This window comes from Gorilla gorilla, chromosome 10 (assembly GCF_029281585.2).
Source record: "Gorilla gorilla gorilla isolate KB3781 chromosome 10, NHGRI_mGorGor1-v2.1_pri, whole genome shotgun sequence".
Classification (NCBI taxonomy): Eukaryota; Metazoa; Chordata; class Mammalia; order Primates; family Hominidae; genus Gorilla; species Gorilla gorilla.
The window spans coordinates 30975166-30987860 of NC_073234.2; the positions used below are offsets into that span (position 1 = coordinate 30975166).

Sequence of the window (12695 nt, forward strand, 5' to 3'; positions counted from 1 at the left end):
TGAGGAATGAGGGATGAATCAGACCTTTATGAAGCCTGGGTTTGGGATATTTCTGATGGTTGATAACAAGTGGAGAATATATAACTCTTACAAGTTAGTTGGGACTAAAAACAGTTGATCTGGAAAGATACACATTCTAGTTAATATGTACTCAGTTCAGAGAGAACAACAATATATTTGATGTATGGGTTAATAGGAATAGGTAAATATACAAGTTATACTCACTTACTGGGGACTCCCAGAATCAACCATACAATTGCACGGAGCTGAATGACAGTGAGTGATAGTAATGAGGTACTAGTAAGTAGTAATATCACACACATGATTACACTTAATCCACACAACAACTCTTGTTATAAGTATCATTAGGCCATTTTTAGATATGAGAAAACTGAAGCTCAGTGAGTCAGGTCCTCTAGTATCAAAGCCCAAGACAAGGATTCTCATGTAAGTGATTTTGTGAAAGTGCATTCTTAGGGAAAGCCCATAAGGGAGCAAGGGAAGCAGATTGACAGAGAAGAAGCCCTACAGAGCATTCAGCTGAAAATCTCACCTGTGCTGGATCCCACAGAGAGTGCTGGGGCATGAACAGCACCATGGTACTGTCTCACTCTGAAAAAGGCTGGATTTTTGTACCCCACAATTAGTCAGTCATTAGCTGTGGGCTGCCCTCAGCAGGAGAACACAACCTCTTAGGCATTTTCTATCGAGGCAGCTCTGTGCAGTGGAAGGCAACTATCAAGAGATGGGTACTGCTGTGCTGTTAGCAGCAACTGGGAAAAGTGTGTCCCAGGCTGGCAAAGTGTATCTAAAGGGCACCAACAGCACTTTCTACAGTGTTTAATTCATTAGCCAAAACTGATGCAGCTTCTAAATGACAGAGCCAGGATGCAAACCCTAATCTGCTTAAGTTTTGTCCACAGGTACAGATTAGCTTACTTATCCTACTATTTGAAGCTTTATACAATTAGCGTGTTTTTTTTTTTCAATCCCTATTTTATGTCAGATATGGTGCTCAAAGCTGGAAAGGAAAGTATACTGACCAGGAGTGGAACGTGGCTCTACCTTTTTGCATGCTTAACTAGCAGAGTCCTGGGTCATGCTAACAGTGAACTGAAAAATTAATGCTTGTTTTTGGCTTTTTTCTTTAAAGGCTGACGAGATGCAGGATGTGATGCATTTTAACTACACTGCATGGCCTGATCATGGTGTGCCCACAGCAAATGCTGCAGAAAGTATCCTGCAGTTTGTACACATGGTCCGACAGCAAGCTACCAAGAGCAAAGGTCCCATGATCATTCACTGCAGGTAACCTCATCAACTGCATTTTCTATTAAATATTAGGAGTTGGTTTTGTAAGGGGAACAGCTCACCATTCCATAAGCCCTTATCAGGTTTAGTTGAAAATTAAATAAACTCTGATGTTTTTTAAACTATGATTAATTGATGTCTCACTATATACAATATTTATTCTGGCTTTCCTGTATCTATACCCTATAAAATAGATGTTATTATTCCAATTTTTAAATGGAAAAAATAGAGAAGGGTAGAGATGTTAAGGGATTCACACAAGTTCATGCAACTAGAACATGGAGGAGTTAGTATTCAAATCCAGGCATGCCAATCTGCAAAGATCATGCCCTTAATATGTGATATTATCCTACTCCATCAAGGATTCTGGGTAGTTACAACACGGACAAATACAAGGTCAAATTATAGAAAGCTGATCACAGCTTGACATAATATAAATAGGCATAAAAACTAGAAAAGGAAAAGAAAAATGAAAATATTCAGCTTAGGAAGACAAACGTATTTGCTATGGTTCCTCTTCGGCATTGTCTCTTAAATTGTCAGAGAGTAGAATGAAAAAGGATATAGGATATAAAAAAATCAAGGTCCACACTAATTGCCAACAGGAAAAGTTATCATTAAATTTAATTTGTTCTTCCTACTGTATGAACAGAGCTCTATCAAAATCTATCTCTGTGTTACAATATTGCTGTAAAATCCTTATGCAACCTCAAAAGAACAGGGGACATAAACGTGCTCCAATGGCAAGTGAGAGGTGGCAGTGGGATGAAGATGTGAAGGGAAGCATTGGCAGCCATGCCAACCTAAGCAAATAAATCTACAATCCCAGACCTACTGCCTTGGCCCTTGTGAATTAGAATGACTAGAATGAGGAAGTATGTGTGTGCATTCATGTGTGTTTGTGTGAAGTGTGTGTCTCCCTGGAAAGGAAAATGCTTCATAAGCTACTAAGTTTCTGTTTAGGGCAGATATTGTTGCTGTCAATCCACTGTAAGCATTCACAGGTTAAAAGATGTGCTTTAGCAGATAAGATTATCTGTTCTCAGAATGGTTCTTTTCAAGAACAGAAAATGAAGCTCTTCAACTCTGGGGTCAAACTCACAGATTCCTTTCATGGAAGATAGTAAGTGCAGTTCTGGATATGACTTTACAGGTGCTCACCCAATGGCAGATCATTTTATCTGAGAAATCCTGAGAGGGAAGAGTTGTCTAGTAGAAAAAGCAACCTTAAACTCAAGGTTTATAGAGTGGGATTTTTCTAGCAAACTTTCCATATAAATTTGCTTGAACTTTCTCTTTTCCCATCATTTCACAGTGATTCAAAGCTAAGAGCCATTTGACTCTTTATTGAGGATTGGAGGGAAAAAAGGGCTGACTTCAACACATAGAACTAGGGACTGTGATGGGCAGTTGGTCAGCGCATGTCAGTCCACTTCCACCTGTGCCCTGAGCATTGGGATTGGGGGACTGGCTGAGACTGGGTCCAAATTTTTCATTTGATTTTAAGGCAACTATCTCAAAGGTCCCTGTGAGATGGAAGCAGGCCCAGGACCCACTAAAATGGCAGGCGTGCTGTAAGGCAGGTCTGGGGTGGTGAACTGAACTTAGGGTTGAAGATACACAAATCTCTGTGGTCCCAGACCTAGAGTTAGGGTATGGACATCTCAACTGGAGTTTTGAGCTGATCTGAGGGCTTAACTCTGATGCTGTTCAAAAGACAGGGTATTGTTTATGTGTATCAGCTCTCTGAATTCAGAAATCAGTTCCCGAGAGTACTCAACATGGAATCCCTACTTTTCTGCAGAAGCAGAGACCCCGATAAACGGTGTGGCCAATGCAGTGCAAATCTCTCTCAGGAAGGTAGCCATGATAGTCAGAAATGTGACATTAGAAGGAACACCAACCACAACTCCATACTTAAAAATCAGTTAAGTGCAAAATATTGTCAGGAGCTTAGTCTGTATTTTTCCACAAGGGTACTATTTGTAGTTTTTTAGAAATCATCAGTTTTATTTCAACAGTAAAGTAGCACCATCTGGGCTGACCGAGGTGGCTCACGCCTCTAATCCCAGCACTTCAGGAGGCCGAGGTGGGAAGATCACCTGAGGTCAGAAGTTCAAGACCAGCCTGGCCAACATGGCAAAACTCCATCTCTACTAAAAATACAAAAATTAGCCAGGAATGGTGGCACATACCTGTAATCCCAGCTACTCAGGAGGGTGAGGCAGGAGAATCACTTGAAGCCGAGAGGCAGAGGTTGCAGTGAGCCGAGATCATGCCATTGCACTCCAGCCTGGGCAACAGAGCAAGACTCCATCTCAAAAAAAAAAAAGAGGGGGGGAAAAAAAAGAAGCACCATCTGAATAATATGCCATGGGAACATTCTTTTGCAGTGCTGGCGTGGGACGGACGGGAACATTCATTGCCCTGGACAGGCTCTTGCAGCACATTCGGGATCATGAGTTTGTTGACATCTTAGGGCTGGTGTCAGAAATGAGGTCATACCGGATGTCTATGGTACAGACAGAGGTAGGAACATAATCTATATGTATTTTTAAATTTTCCCTGGACTGAAAAACTTACCATTATTCAATGATATGCTTCAAAACAATTCTCTCAAACTTCTTTGTATCTTTCTTTCCCATTTTCTTATTGTATATGTTCAAACTGCTTTGAGGCATAAAAGAAATAGACACTAGCCTCCAGAAATCCATTCGACATATAGTGATTATACTTTTATTGGCATCATAATTCAGAGTGCATGGGTAGATTCGTAAGAGTAAAGCCTCTTTGAACAGACTCAGAGTCAATTGCAGATAACAGCCATCCTGGGTAAATGCCACCAAATAGAGACTGTAGAACTGGTGCAATTTGATTTATATTTGAAATGTTGGATTTGATTCAATACATTTGTCATTAGTTTATCCTCCGTGTGACTCTATCCCAATTCACTTTTGATGATGATTAGAAGTTGGATTTGAGCTTTCTGTCCCTTTTATGATTGTAAAGATTCCCAGTCCCCAACCTACCAGCATTGCCAGTTCCCTTCATCTCAATGATGAAGATTTATTATTTTAACAACATGGAAGCATCCCCTGAAATATCCAACAGTGTTACGTGCTCCGTCTTCCTCCTCTTCTCCCGAGTCCTCCCTCCCTGAAAGCCTGAGGATGCACTTTGTCTGGAGCGACAACCCAAGGCAACGCCGGCAGACAGCACCGCCTGCCTCAGAGCAGCCGTGGGTGTGTACCCTCGTGGGCGCAAAAACCCAAGTACAAGAGCTTGTTCATAAGCCTCATCACCCAGCCATACTCGCGACTTCTTAGCTTCAGTCTTACAATAATCCTTTTTGTCAAAGAGTGTGTGTGGGTGGAACGCTTGGGTAGAACACAACCTGGCCCGACCTGTAATCAGGGTATTTTTAAAATGCTTTGGTCTTCCTCATGCTTTTCCTACCCAGCACCACTAGATGTCAGTATCACTTCAAAAGCCTAGAGTAATGGCGGCCGTCTCAGCTGTTTCTGCTTTCCCACTCCTTTTACTTTTCTTTCCTCCTACCTCCCCATTCTTGTCTGAGCAATTTTTGGCAAGGCTGTTTCAGTACATTCATTTCTGAACTACAGCAGGATCATACCACTTGGGAAAGAGTTATCCTCGTTAATATTCAGACCTCTCATTGATAATTAGGAAGCAAGTCCAATTGGTTTCCTCACTTGGTTTCAATCATGCTGCCTAGTAATTTAGTGTGGTGGGGACACCAGTATCACTTTTTAATCATAAGTTTAAAATGTCTGGTTTCCCAGAGGAGTCCACTGTCTGGTGAGTAAACAGTGCTGTATTAATCAGTCCATATTTTTGGCTTTTACTTCCATAAATTTGCACCTTGATATGTGATTAAAACTCCGCGTTATGTATATGAATCACCAAGCTTCAAAGAGCCACACCTTATTTTAAGTATTTTGCATTTAATGAATTGTCTCCTCAATTTACTTAATTCATACCTTTTAAAACTTCATAGATTTTGGGGCCGGGCGTAGTGGCTTACAGCTGTAATCCCAGCACTTTGGGAGGCTGAGGCGTGCGGATCACCTGAGGTCAGAAGTTGGAGACCAGCCTGGCCAACATGGTGAAACCCCGTTTCTACTAAAAATATTAAAAAATTAGCCTGGCCTGGTGGTGGGCACCTGTAATCCCAGCTACTCGGGAGGCTGAGGCAAGAGAGTTGCTTGAACCCAGGAGACGGGGGTTGCAATGAGCTGACATGGTGCCACTGCACTCCAGCCTGGGCGACAGAGACTCCATCTCAAAAAAACAAAAAAACTTAGTAGATTTTAATTATGGCCTGTTTGCTTTTGACTTTTCTCCAACTACAGATTCTTAATCTCTTTCACATGACACATCCTCCATCCCATTTTTAGGGTCATTATCTTTCTTTGGGTGGTTATCAAGCAGCCACCATGTCGCTTTCTGCAAAGCCAAGAAAACGTTTTGTTTTCTCCCTAAATGTTTTACCCTAAATTTTGGTTGTTTCATTTGTTTATGCCAGCATTTTATGTTGATATCTCCTCGGATACAGCCTTTTTAAAGTACAGTATCCCCATCCTGGCCAACACAGTGAAACCCCGTCTCTGCTAAAAATACAAAAATTAGCTGGGCGTGGTGGCACACGCCTGTAGTCCCAGCTACTCGGGAGGCTGAGGCAGGAGAATGGCGTGAACCTGGGAGACAGAGCTTGCAGTGAGCCAAGATCGTGCCACTGCACCCCAGTCTGGTGACAGAGCAAGACTCCCTCTCAAAAAAAAACCCATAAAATAATTAATTAAAATTAATTATGAAATAATTAAATAAAAAATAAAGCGCAATATCCCTTCCCTGAACTCTCATGGGGAGTTCAAAGTCAGCAAAGGGGGCAGAGGTCCCCCGGGTTACTTACTTTTTCCGACTTTTCTAGCTTGACCCTTGATTCCCGCAGGACTTCATGGTGGATGTTTTCCAGTTCCAGTTATTTATCTGTGTCTTTTTTTTTAACTTATGTCTAGAACATCTTGTTCATTTACCTTTATTTTTTCCTTGTTCCTCTGCTCACCATGGTTCATCCCGTATTTTGAATACAGATTGATCTGCCTAAGATTCTCCTTAAGCCCATTCACATTCAAATTCTGCTGCCAGGTCACAAAAGTTAACAAGGAAAGAACAAAGTAAAAAAAAGCTTATTCTTTTCACATGTATCATCCTAGAGTACTCCTTTGACACTAATGATTTTCAAGAGAATGAAATGGTTCTCCAGTTGAGCTCTGTTTTTATGTATATAATCAACCCACATAGACCATATTTCCTCCCATCACTGGTATCTAATTTTCCAGCCTTCTCTACATTGCCTTGACTCCACCATTCCACCTCACCCAACACTTAAGATCAAGTATACCGTATTGTATACTTGAAATTTGCTAGGAAAGTAGATCTTAAGTGTTCTCACCACACACACACACACACAAATATATATACATATATATATTTATATATACACACACGTATATATAAACATATATATAATCTGGGGTGATGAATTGTTAACTAGCTTGATTGTGGTAATCATTTCATAACATATATGTATATCAAGTCATCACATTGCACACCTTAAATATATACAATTTTTATTATACTGCTATAAAGTTAGGGGAAAAAATTCCACTGTTTTTTTAAAAAAGCCATGATGTTCTAAGCTCTGTTATTAATCAAAATACTTGTACAGTTGATTCTCTTGGATTTTCTAGTTATAAAACTGTGTCTCTGTAAATAATGAAAATGGTTTCCTTTAACACCAGATCTTGATCATTAAAACTGTCATAGTATAAAATATTATATCTTTGTACATGTCTGCTCTGAAACCTGTTTTTGTCTTTTGTTCCAGGAGCAGTACATTTTTATCCATCAGTGTGTGCAACTGATGTGGATGAAGAAGAAGCAGCAGTTCTGCATCAGTGATGTCATATACGAGAATGTTAGCAAGTCCTAGTTCAGAATCCGGAGCAGTAAGTGGAGAAGAGCTCGCCACGAGTGCTCAGTCTTAGAACTATTAGAGGGGGATGTGATGGATGGGACAAAAGACAGCAGTAGCCACTTGTATTGACTCTGACTTCACATGAGTATTTCTTCCCAGCTCCTGGCCTCACATGGGTGGTCACAGGGAGAAACAAGTACTGTAGCAGATCTTTGAGTTTCAATGCACCTTGGTTGGTGTTGGCAACAAACAGGAACTTCTGCACATCGTGATGACTTTACCTCCATTCCCTCTACTCAGAACCCTAAATTATTCTGTTATTGGATCTGTGCCTGTAATATCAGGATACTACCATCCAAATCTATCTAGATATCTTGTGCAAATATTTTATTGATTACAAGGGCTGTATACGGGGTTGCAAAAAGACATGAGCTGGATTGGACACTCCTAAAACCAAAAACAACAGTGACAATAGAGTCTCAGGATAGCAGAGTCTGAAAATACCTTGGTCTCCCCCATTATGTGAGCTCTTACTTGAGAGCTTCATGAAGACACTTGTAACATATTCAACGTCCTGTACTCCAGTTTTGACTACGAGATCAGATTTTGGAGGTGTAAGTAATCTTGGCTGAGGTAACAGTAATCTGCCCATTTAGTTCAGTAAACAGACTGTAGAGTGTCTGACTATACTGGGGGAAGAGGAGCCAATGACAGGGTAGGGAGATGACAGTGGTGCATGATGGGAGAATCATGAAAGTCTGGGAAGCATATGGACCAGTGGGAAGGATAGGATTAGCACTGCACCTCTACATCCATCAAGAGAGACAGAGCGCACAATGGAGCAGGAAGGATAAAAAATAAAGAAAGACAGAGAGAAACAAATTTGCTGGGAGAGGGAAAGACATTCAGACCCACAGAAAGGAGGCAGCACACAGAGAAAGATGCACAGATCAACCCACATCTGCATGGGTTGTGAGACTGAGCATAGTGAGAGCAGTGGTGGAGCAGGAGAAGATTGCTGTGACACCAGGCTGCTTACTGTCTTTCTTTGTCTCATTCACAGGAGAGGACATGATGTGCGCCCATCCTCCCTTGCTTCCAGATTGTTTTAGTGGGCCCTGATGGTCATTTTTCTAAACAGAGGCCCTGCTTTGTAATATGTGGCCAAGGAGATAATTTATCTCACAGAAGCACCGGGAAGACTTAGCCTTAAAGAGCCTACAGTGTCCTTTTGGACTCTTTCACTTCGGGACATTTAATAATGGACCAAATTCAACAGAACACCAGGAAGGTCAAGACGCTCTCCAAAGGGCAGGAAGTACAGCACTTCCGAAGAGTTTAGTTGGCCCTTTGCTGGTTGGGCTGAGTTTTTTATTTTTAAGTGTTTGTTTTTCAGTGCAATAATTTTTGTGTGTGTGTGATTCTTATCAGAAAGTTGAATTGTTTTCTGCCTACACCGTTCATCAGCCCCATAACCCAGGAAGGAACGGGCATTGTTAGCATCAGATTATACCTCATTATTAAAAGGAGGCATGGCCACACATGAAGAAATGTTCATTCTACTTTAAAGAAATTGAGCCAGCACTATCTGTACTCCAACATTACTGGATCTGGATTGGGGAGGTTGGTAAGGGAAGAGAGGGGTTCTACCCACAGATCAGCTGTGTAATCTTTTACTATTCAAGCTATAATTCAACTTCAAAGTAGAGTAGAAAAAAAATTGTCTTAACTGTTCTAGTTCTTGATGGTTTTCTTCCTTATTAACAGTTGGTGTTTCTTCCTTGGCCCTTTTGGACTAATGTTACTGTCCAAGTTCTTTCTCAAGAAACCACATCTGGTTCAGAAGAGTGTCAAGTTGGACTCTTTAAACTCTGTTGCTGTCTGAGCAATCTTGGTGCCTAGACTTTGCATTCCTTGTTCTGTTGACCTGCATACATGTGAGAGCTATTTCTTTAAGAACTATATAGGCTGTGAAAACGCACTTTCTTTCCCCCAAAGAGCTGGGAATTTATGAAGTTATGGCAATGAACTGCAGCATGCTGGGACAATTATTTGACTACTTTTTTTTGTAATATTGTCAAATGTCTCTATGGATTCTGACAGAGATTTCTTTTTGTTTTGTTATTCTTTTGGTTGTCAGTTTCATTTTAACGAGTGTAACTAGTAACATTTTATTCTTTGGATTTTGTATAATTACAGTACATGATTGTGTATTGTGACATGAATGCTGTCAAAATGACATTGATGGCATTGTGAAGCCTGTTACTTTGTGTCACTTCCTGATAAATAAGAGGTGATGACATGGATATACAACAGAAAACACTTTGAGTTGAAAGTAAACACAAGCTGGCTGCTTCCCTGTGGCAACTGTGGCTATTGTGAGCCTCCGTGTGTGTGCTTCCAGGAGGCTTTGCTCCTCTTCATGCACCCGACACTGCCCCTTCCCTGGCTTCCCTCCATCCCTGATCATCTTCATGAAGCCACAGATATAAGATCAGCTTAATATTTTATCAGTGACCTTAGTGTTGGTGAAGGATGCCAAATGAACAGCTCTGCACCCCACCGTCTCTTGTCACTGAAAAGGCTTGGCCATGGCAGACCTTGGCAGAGTTTCTTGCAAGATCTGGCCAGTGAGTCTCAGTTTCACCTTGCAGGGTGAATGGCAGAGGATGCCCATACCCTGCAGGTTAACAGCTTGGGCTCCTCAGGGATTGTCAGTTCCTACTCACCTCCCTGCTACCACCTCCTCCTCTTCTTCTCACCCCCAACTCCTTTATTTCCCTTTTTGGACATTTTAATAATATGTCGCACCATTCTCAGGAACAAACATGGTTAATGAAAGGTGGCAAAGGGATGTGTGACATTCTTAGATTTTCACACATGGACAGTCAGGAGTGAAATGTGCAACCTTGGAAGAGCTGATACAATGTATGGTAAGCTGAAGTACGTTTCCAACACTGCTGCTCAGAGCATGCAGAAGTTTTGCAGCCTGGAACATTGCTTCCCATGAAACAAAGCACTTCATAAATATTTTATGTTTTTCTTGAGCACCCTTTCAAGGTAGGGATCAAATAGTGCCAGATCAATTTTCCCAAAAGGAAAGAGGAAGTATCCAGAGTTTAGACTGAAGGCTCAGAGTCAAAACTACAGGAAGGTCACACTGTTCTCTGGAACACTGTTGCTCTTCAGTTTGTAGAGTTTATGATGGAAAAGGCATCAGTCTATCAAAAGACTTGATTAATCCTGATAATGACTTTGGAATTATCTCTCCTGGGTCTCAGTTAATAAACTGAAGAATGACCTAATCATAACTCCATATCTTGCAACAGGTATAAGAAGTATCAGATATGATAATTGGCCCAAAGGTGCTTTGTGTCTTGTTCTCTCATGTATGTTCCGTAAGGCTACTCTAACCAGTTGTTTCCACACCAGGACCCAACTTTAAGCATTCAGAAGGGAGGCTTCCAGAGCCTCTGTATTATTAACTAGGGTTTTTAAAATTCATTTGAGTAATGCTTTGTTCTAAAAGAACACAGGGGCCTTAGTGCATGTGTTCATAATAGCCTGTATGGCACACAAAAAGATCTAAAAACTTGAGCGTTACAAAACATTTCATTTTGAGTGCTTTTTTTTTCTTTTTTTTTTTTTTTGAGACAGATCCTCTCTCTGTTGCCCAGGCTGGGGTGTATTGATGCAATGGTGTGATCTTGGCTCACTGCAACCTCCACCTCCCAGGTTTAAGCGATTCTCCTGCCTCAGCCTCCTGAGTAGCTGGGATTACAGGTGCGTGCCACCATGCCCAGCGAATTTTTTGTATTTTTAGTAGAAACGGGGTTTCACCATGTTGGCCTGGCTGGTCTCAAACTCCTGACCTCAGGTGACCCCCCCACCTCAGCCTCCCAAAGTGCTGGAATTACAGGTGTGAGCCACCACACCAGGCCTTGAGGGCTATTGAGATCAAATTCCTTGGCTGCAAAAGATAATTTATGAAGTTAATTGAGAAACTACCATTAGGATCTAATTAATAAATGTAATAGTTGACAGCAGTATATCCATTACTTCATGTGATGATTTCGTTTAACTTGAAAAGAAAAAAGTGATGGATGACAGCATTTTTTGGAAAAGCATTTTAATTCGGGGTCTACAATTTCCCACTGTAAAGACAACATTGCCTCCAAAATGTAAAACTAGAAAAGTTACTACTTTTTTTTAGTGTCAGATTTTATAATGTCTCTCCTTTCCTAAAAGCTGTTCCTACTCCCAAAAAGGTGACACAGCTCTCAAAGGAGGCTGTGGTGTCAACAGGCAAAGCAGGATCAGATGCTTTGGATTTGAATTTTCTGCAGGCTACTTGATAGCTGCTTGCTAGAGGATTGGCCCTTAGCCAAGGAGTTAAAGTTACTGAGTCCAACCTCTAAGAGCCAAAATTCTCCCTGCTTTCTAGCAAGGAGGCCTTCCTTTACACCTCAGGAAATGTCTGATGTAATGTGCTTCAAATAGCTGGCTCGCTTCCTAGCTCACAGATCTCTAGTCTGGTACTTGGCACAGGGATGAAGTCCGAGAGTCATGCCCATCACTGATTATAACATTCACTTTGGCCAAAGGGGTTATAAAGCAACAAAATATAACATGCAAAATCTGCAGACTTCCACCCCTGACTTTTAATAGCCTCATTTGGAACCATTTGAAGGAAATTTCAGCTGTGACATCTCTGGCCCCTGGCCTTCCAGAACAGTAAGATTTTTTGCTTTTAGTTTTATCTGGTGATTATCACAAGGCCTTTTCCTGGTGGGTCACTGGATTAAAGATGAAGTATAAGGTTTAGCTCTGGGAGTTGCGTTACAGGAGGGTCATGAACAGACTGAAGGCTGTCCAGACATTGTCACTAGAACCACCGGAAATGTGGAGAAATAACAGGTTATGATAACAAAACCTGGGAAAACTGGGGCTATTAAATCTGGAGTAAAGGAAGTCATTTATTGAATCACTCAGTCAACAAATGTGTGTTTATCTAATCATATTGTAGGAATCACTCAATCAATCCATCTAAGGTTTCTTGACCACTTGCGATATGCTAGGCCCTATGGTAAGCACAAATATGAAGGCTTTTAAAAATAGGCTATATAATCAGTTTTAATACTGTCGTTGGAATGTTCAAGAAAGCCTTAGTCAAGTCTTTTTCAACATTTTTATTTATATCTTCCAAAACTTCGTCAATATATCTTCTGGACATACCCACCAGCCATCATATTTAATGATGTTAAATATTTTCCTCAATGGCTTATATAACCGAAACAACAAATGTTCATTGTTTTTGTTACTCATAAACCACTAGAAAGCCTGACATGATCGCTCTTGCTTGATGAGAGTCACCAAACTAGTC

At 41.0% G+C, this 12695-nt stretch overlaps 1 protein-coding gene across 2 annotated transcripts in view; it reads left to right on the forward strand.

Annotated features, from left to right (window-relative positions):
- Positions 1-9679, forward strand: part of PTPRO (protein tyrosine phosphatase receptor type O) — a 259115-nt gene extending 249436 nt beyond the window's left edge. For both annotated transcript variants that reach the window (XM_019038426.4, XM_019038427.4), the window contains 4 exons: positions 1154-1308; positions 3705-3840; positions 7223-7343; positions 8376-9679. In XM_019038426.4, the coding sequence (XP_018893971.3) occupies positions 1154-1308; positions 3705-3840; positions 7223-7327 (396 nt within the window). In that variant the 3' untranslated portion in view covers positions 7328-7343; positions 8376-9679. The remainder of the gene's footprint in view (positions 1-1153; positions 1309-3704; positions 3841-7222; positions 7344-8375) is intronic.
- Positions 9680-12695: the final 3016 nt, after the last annotated feature.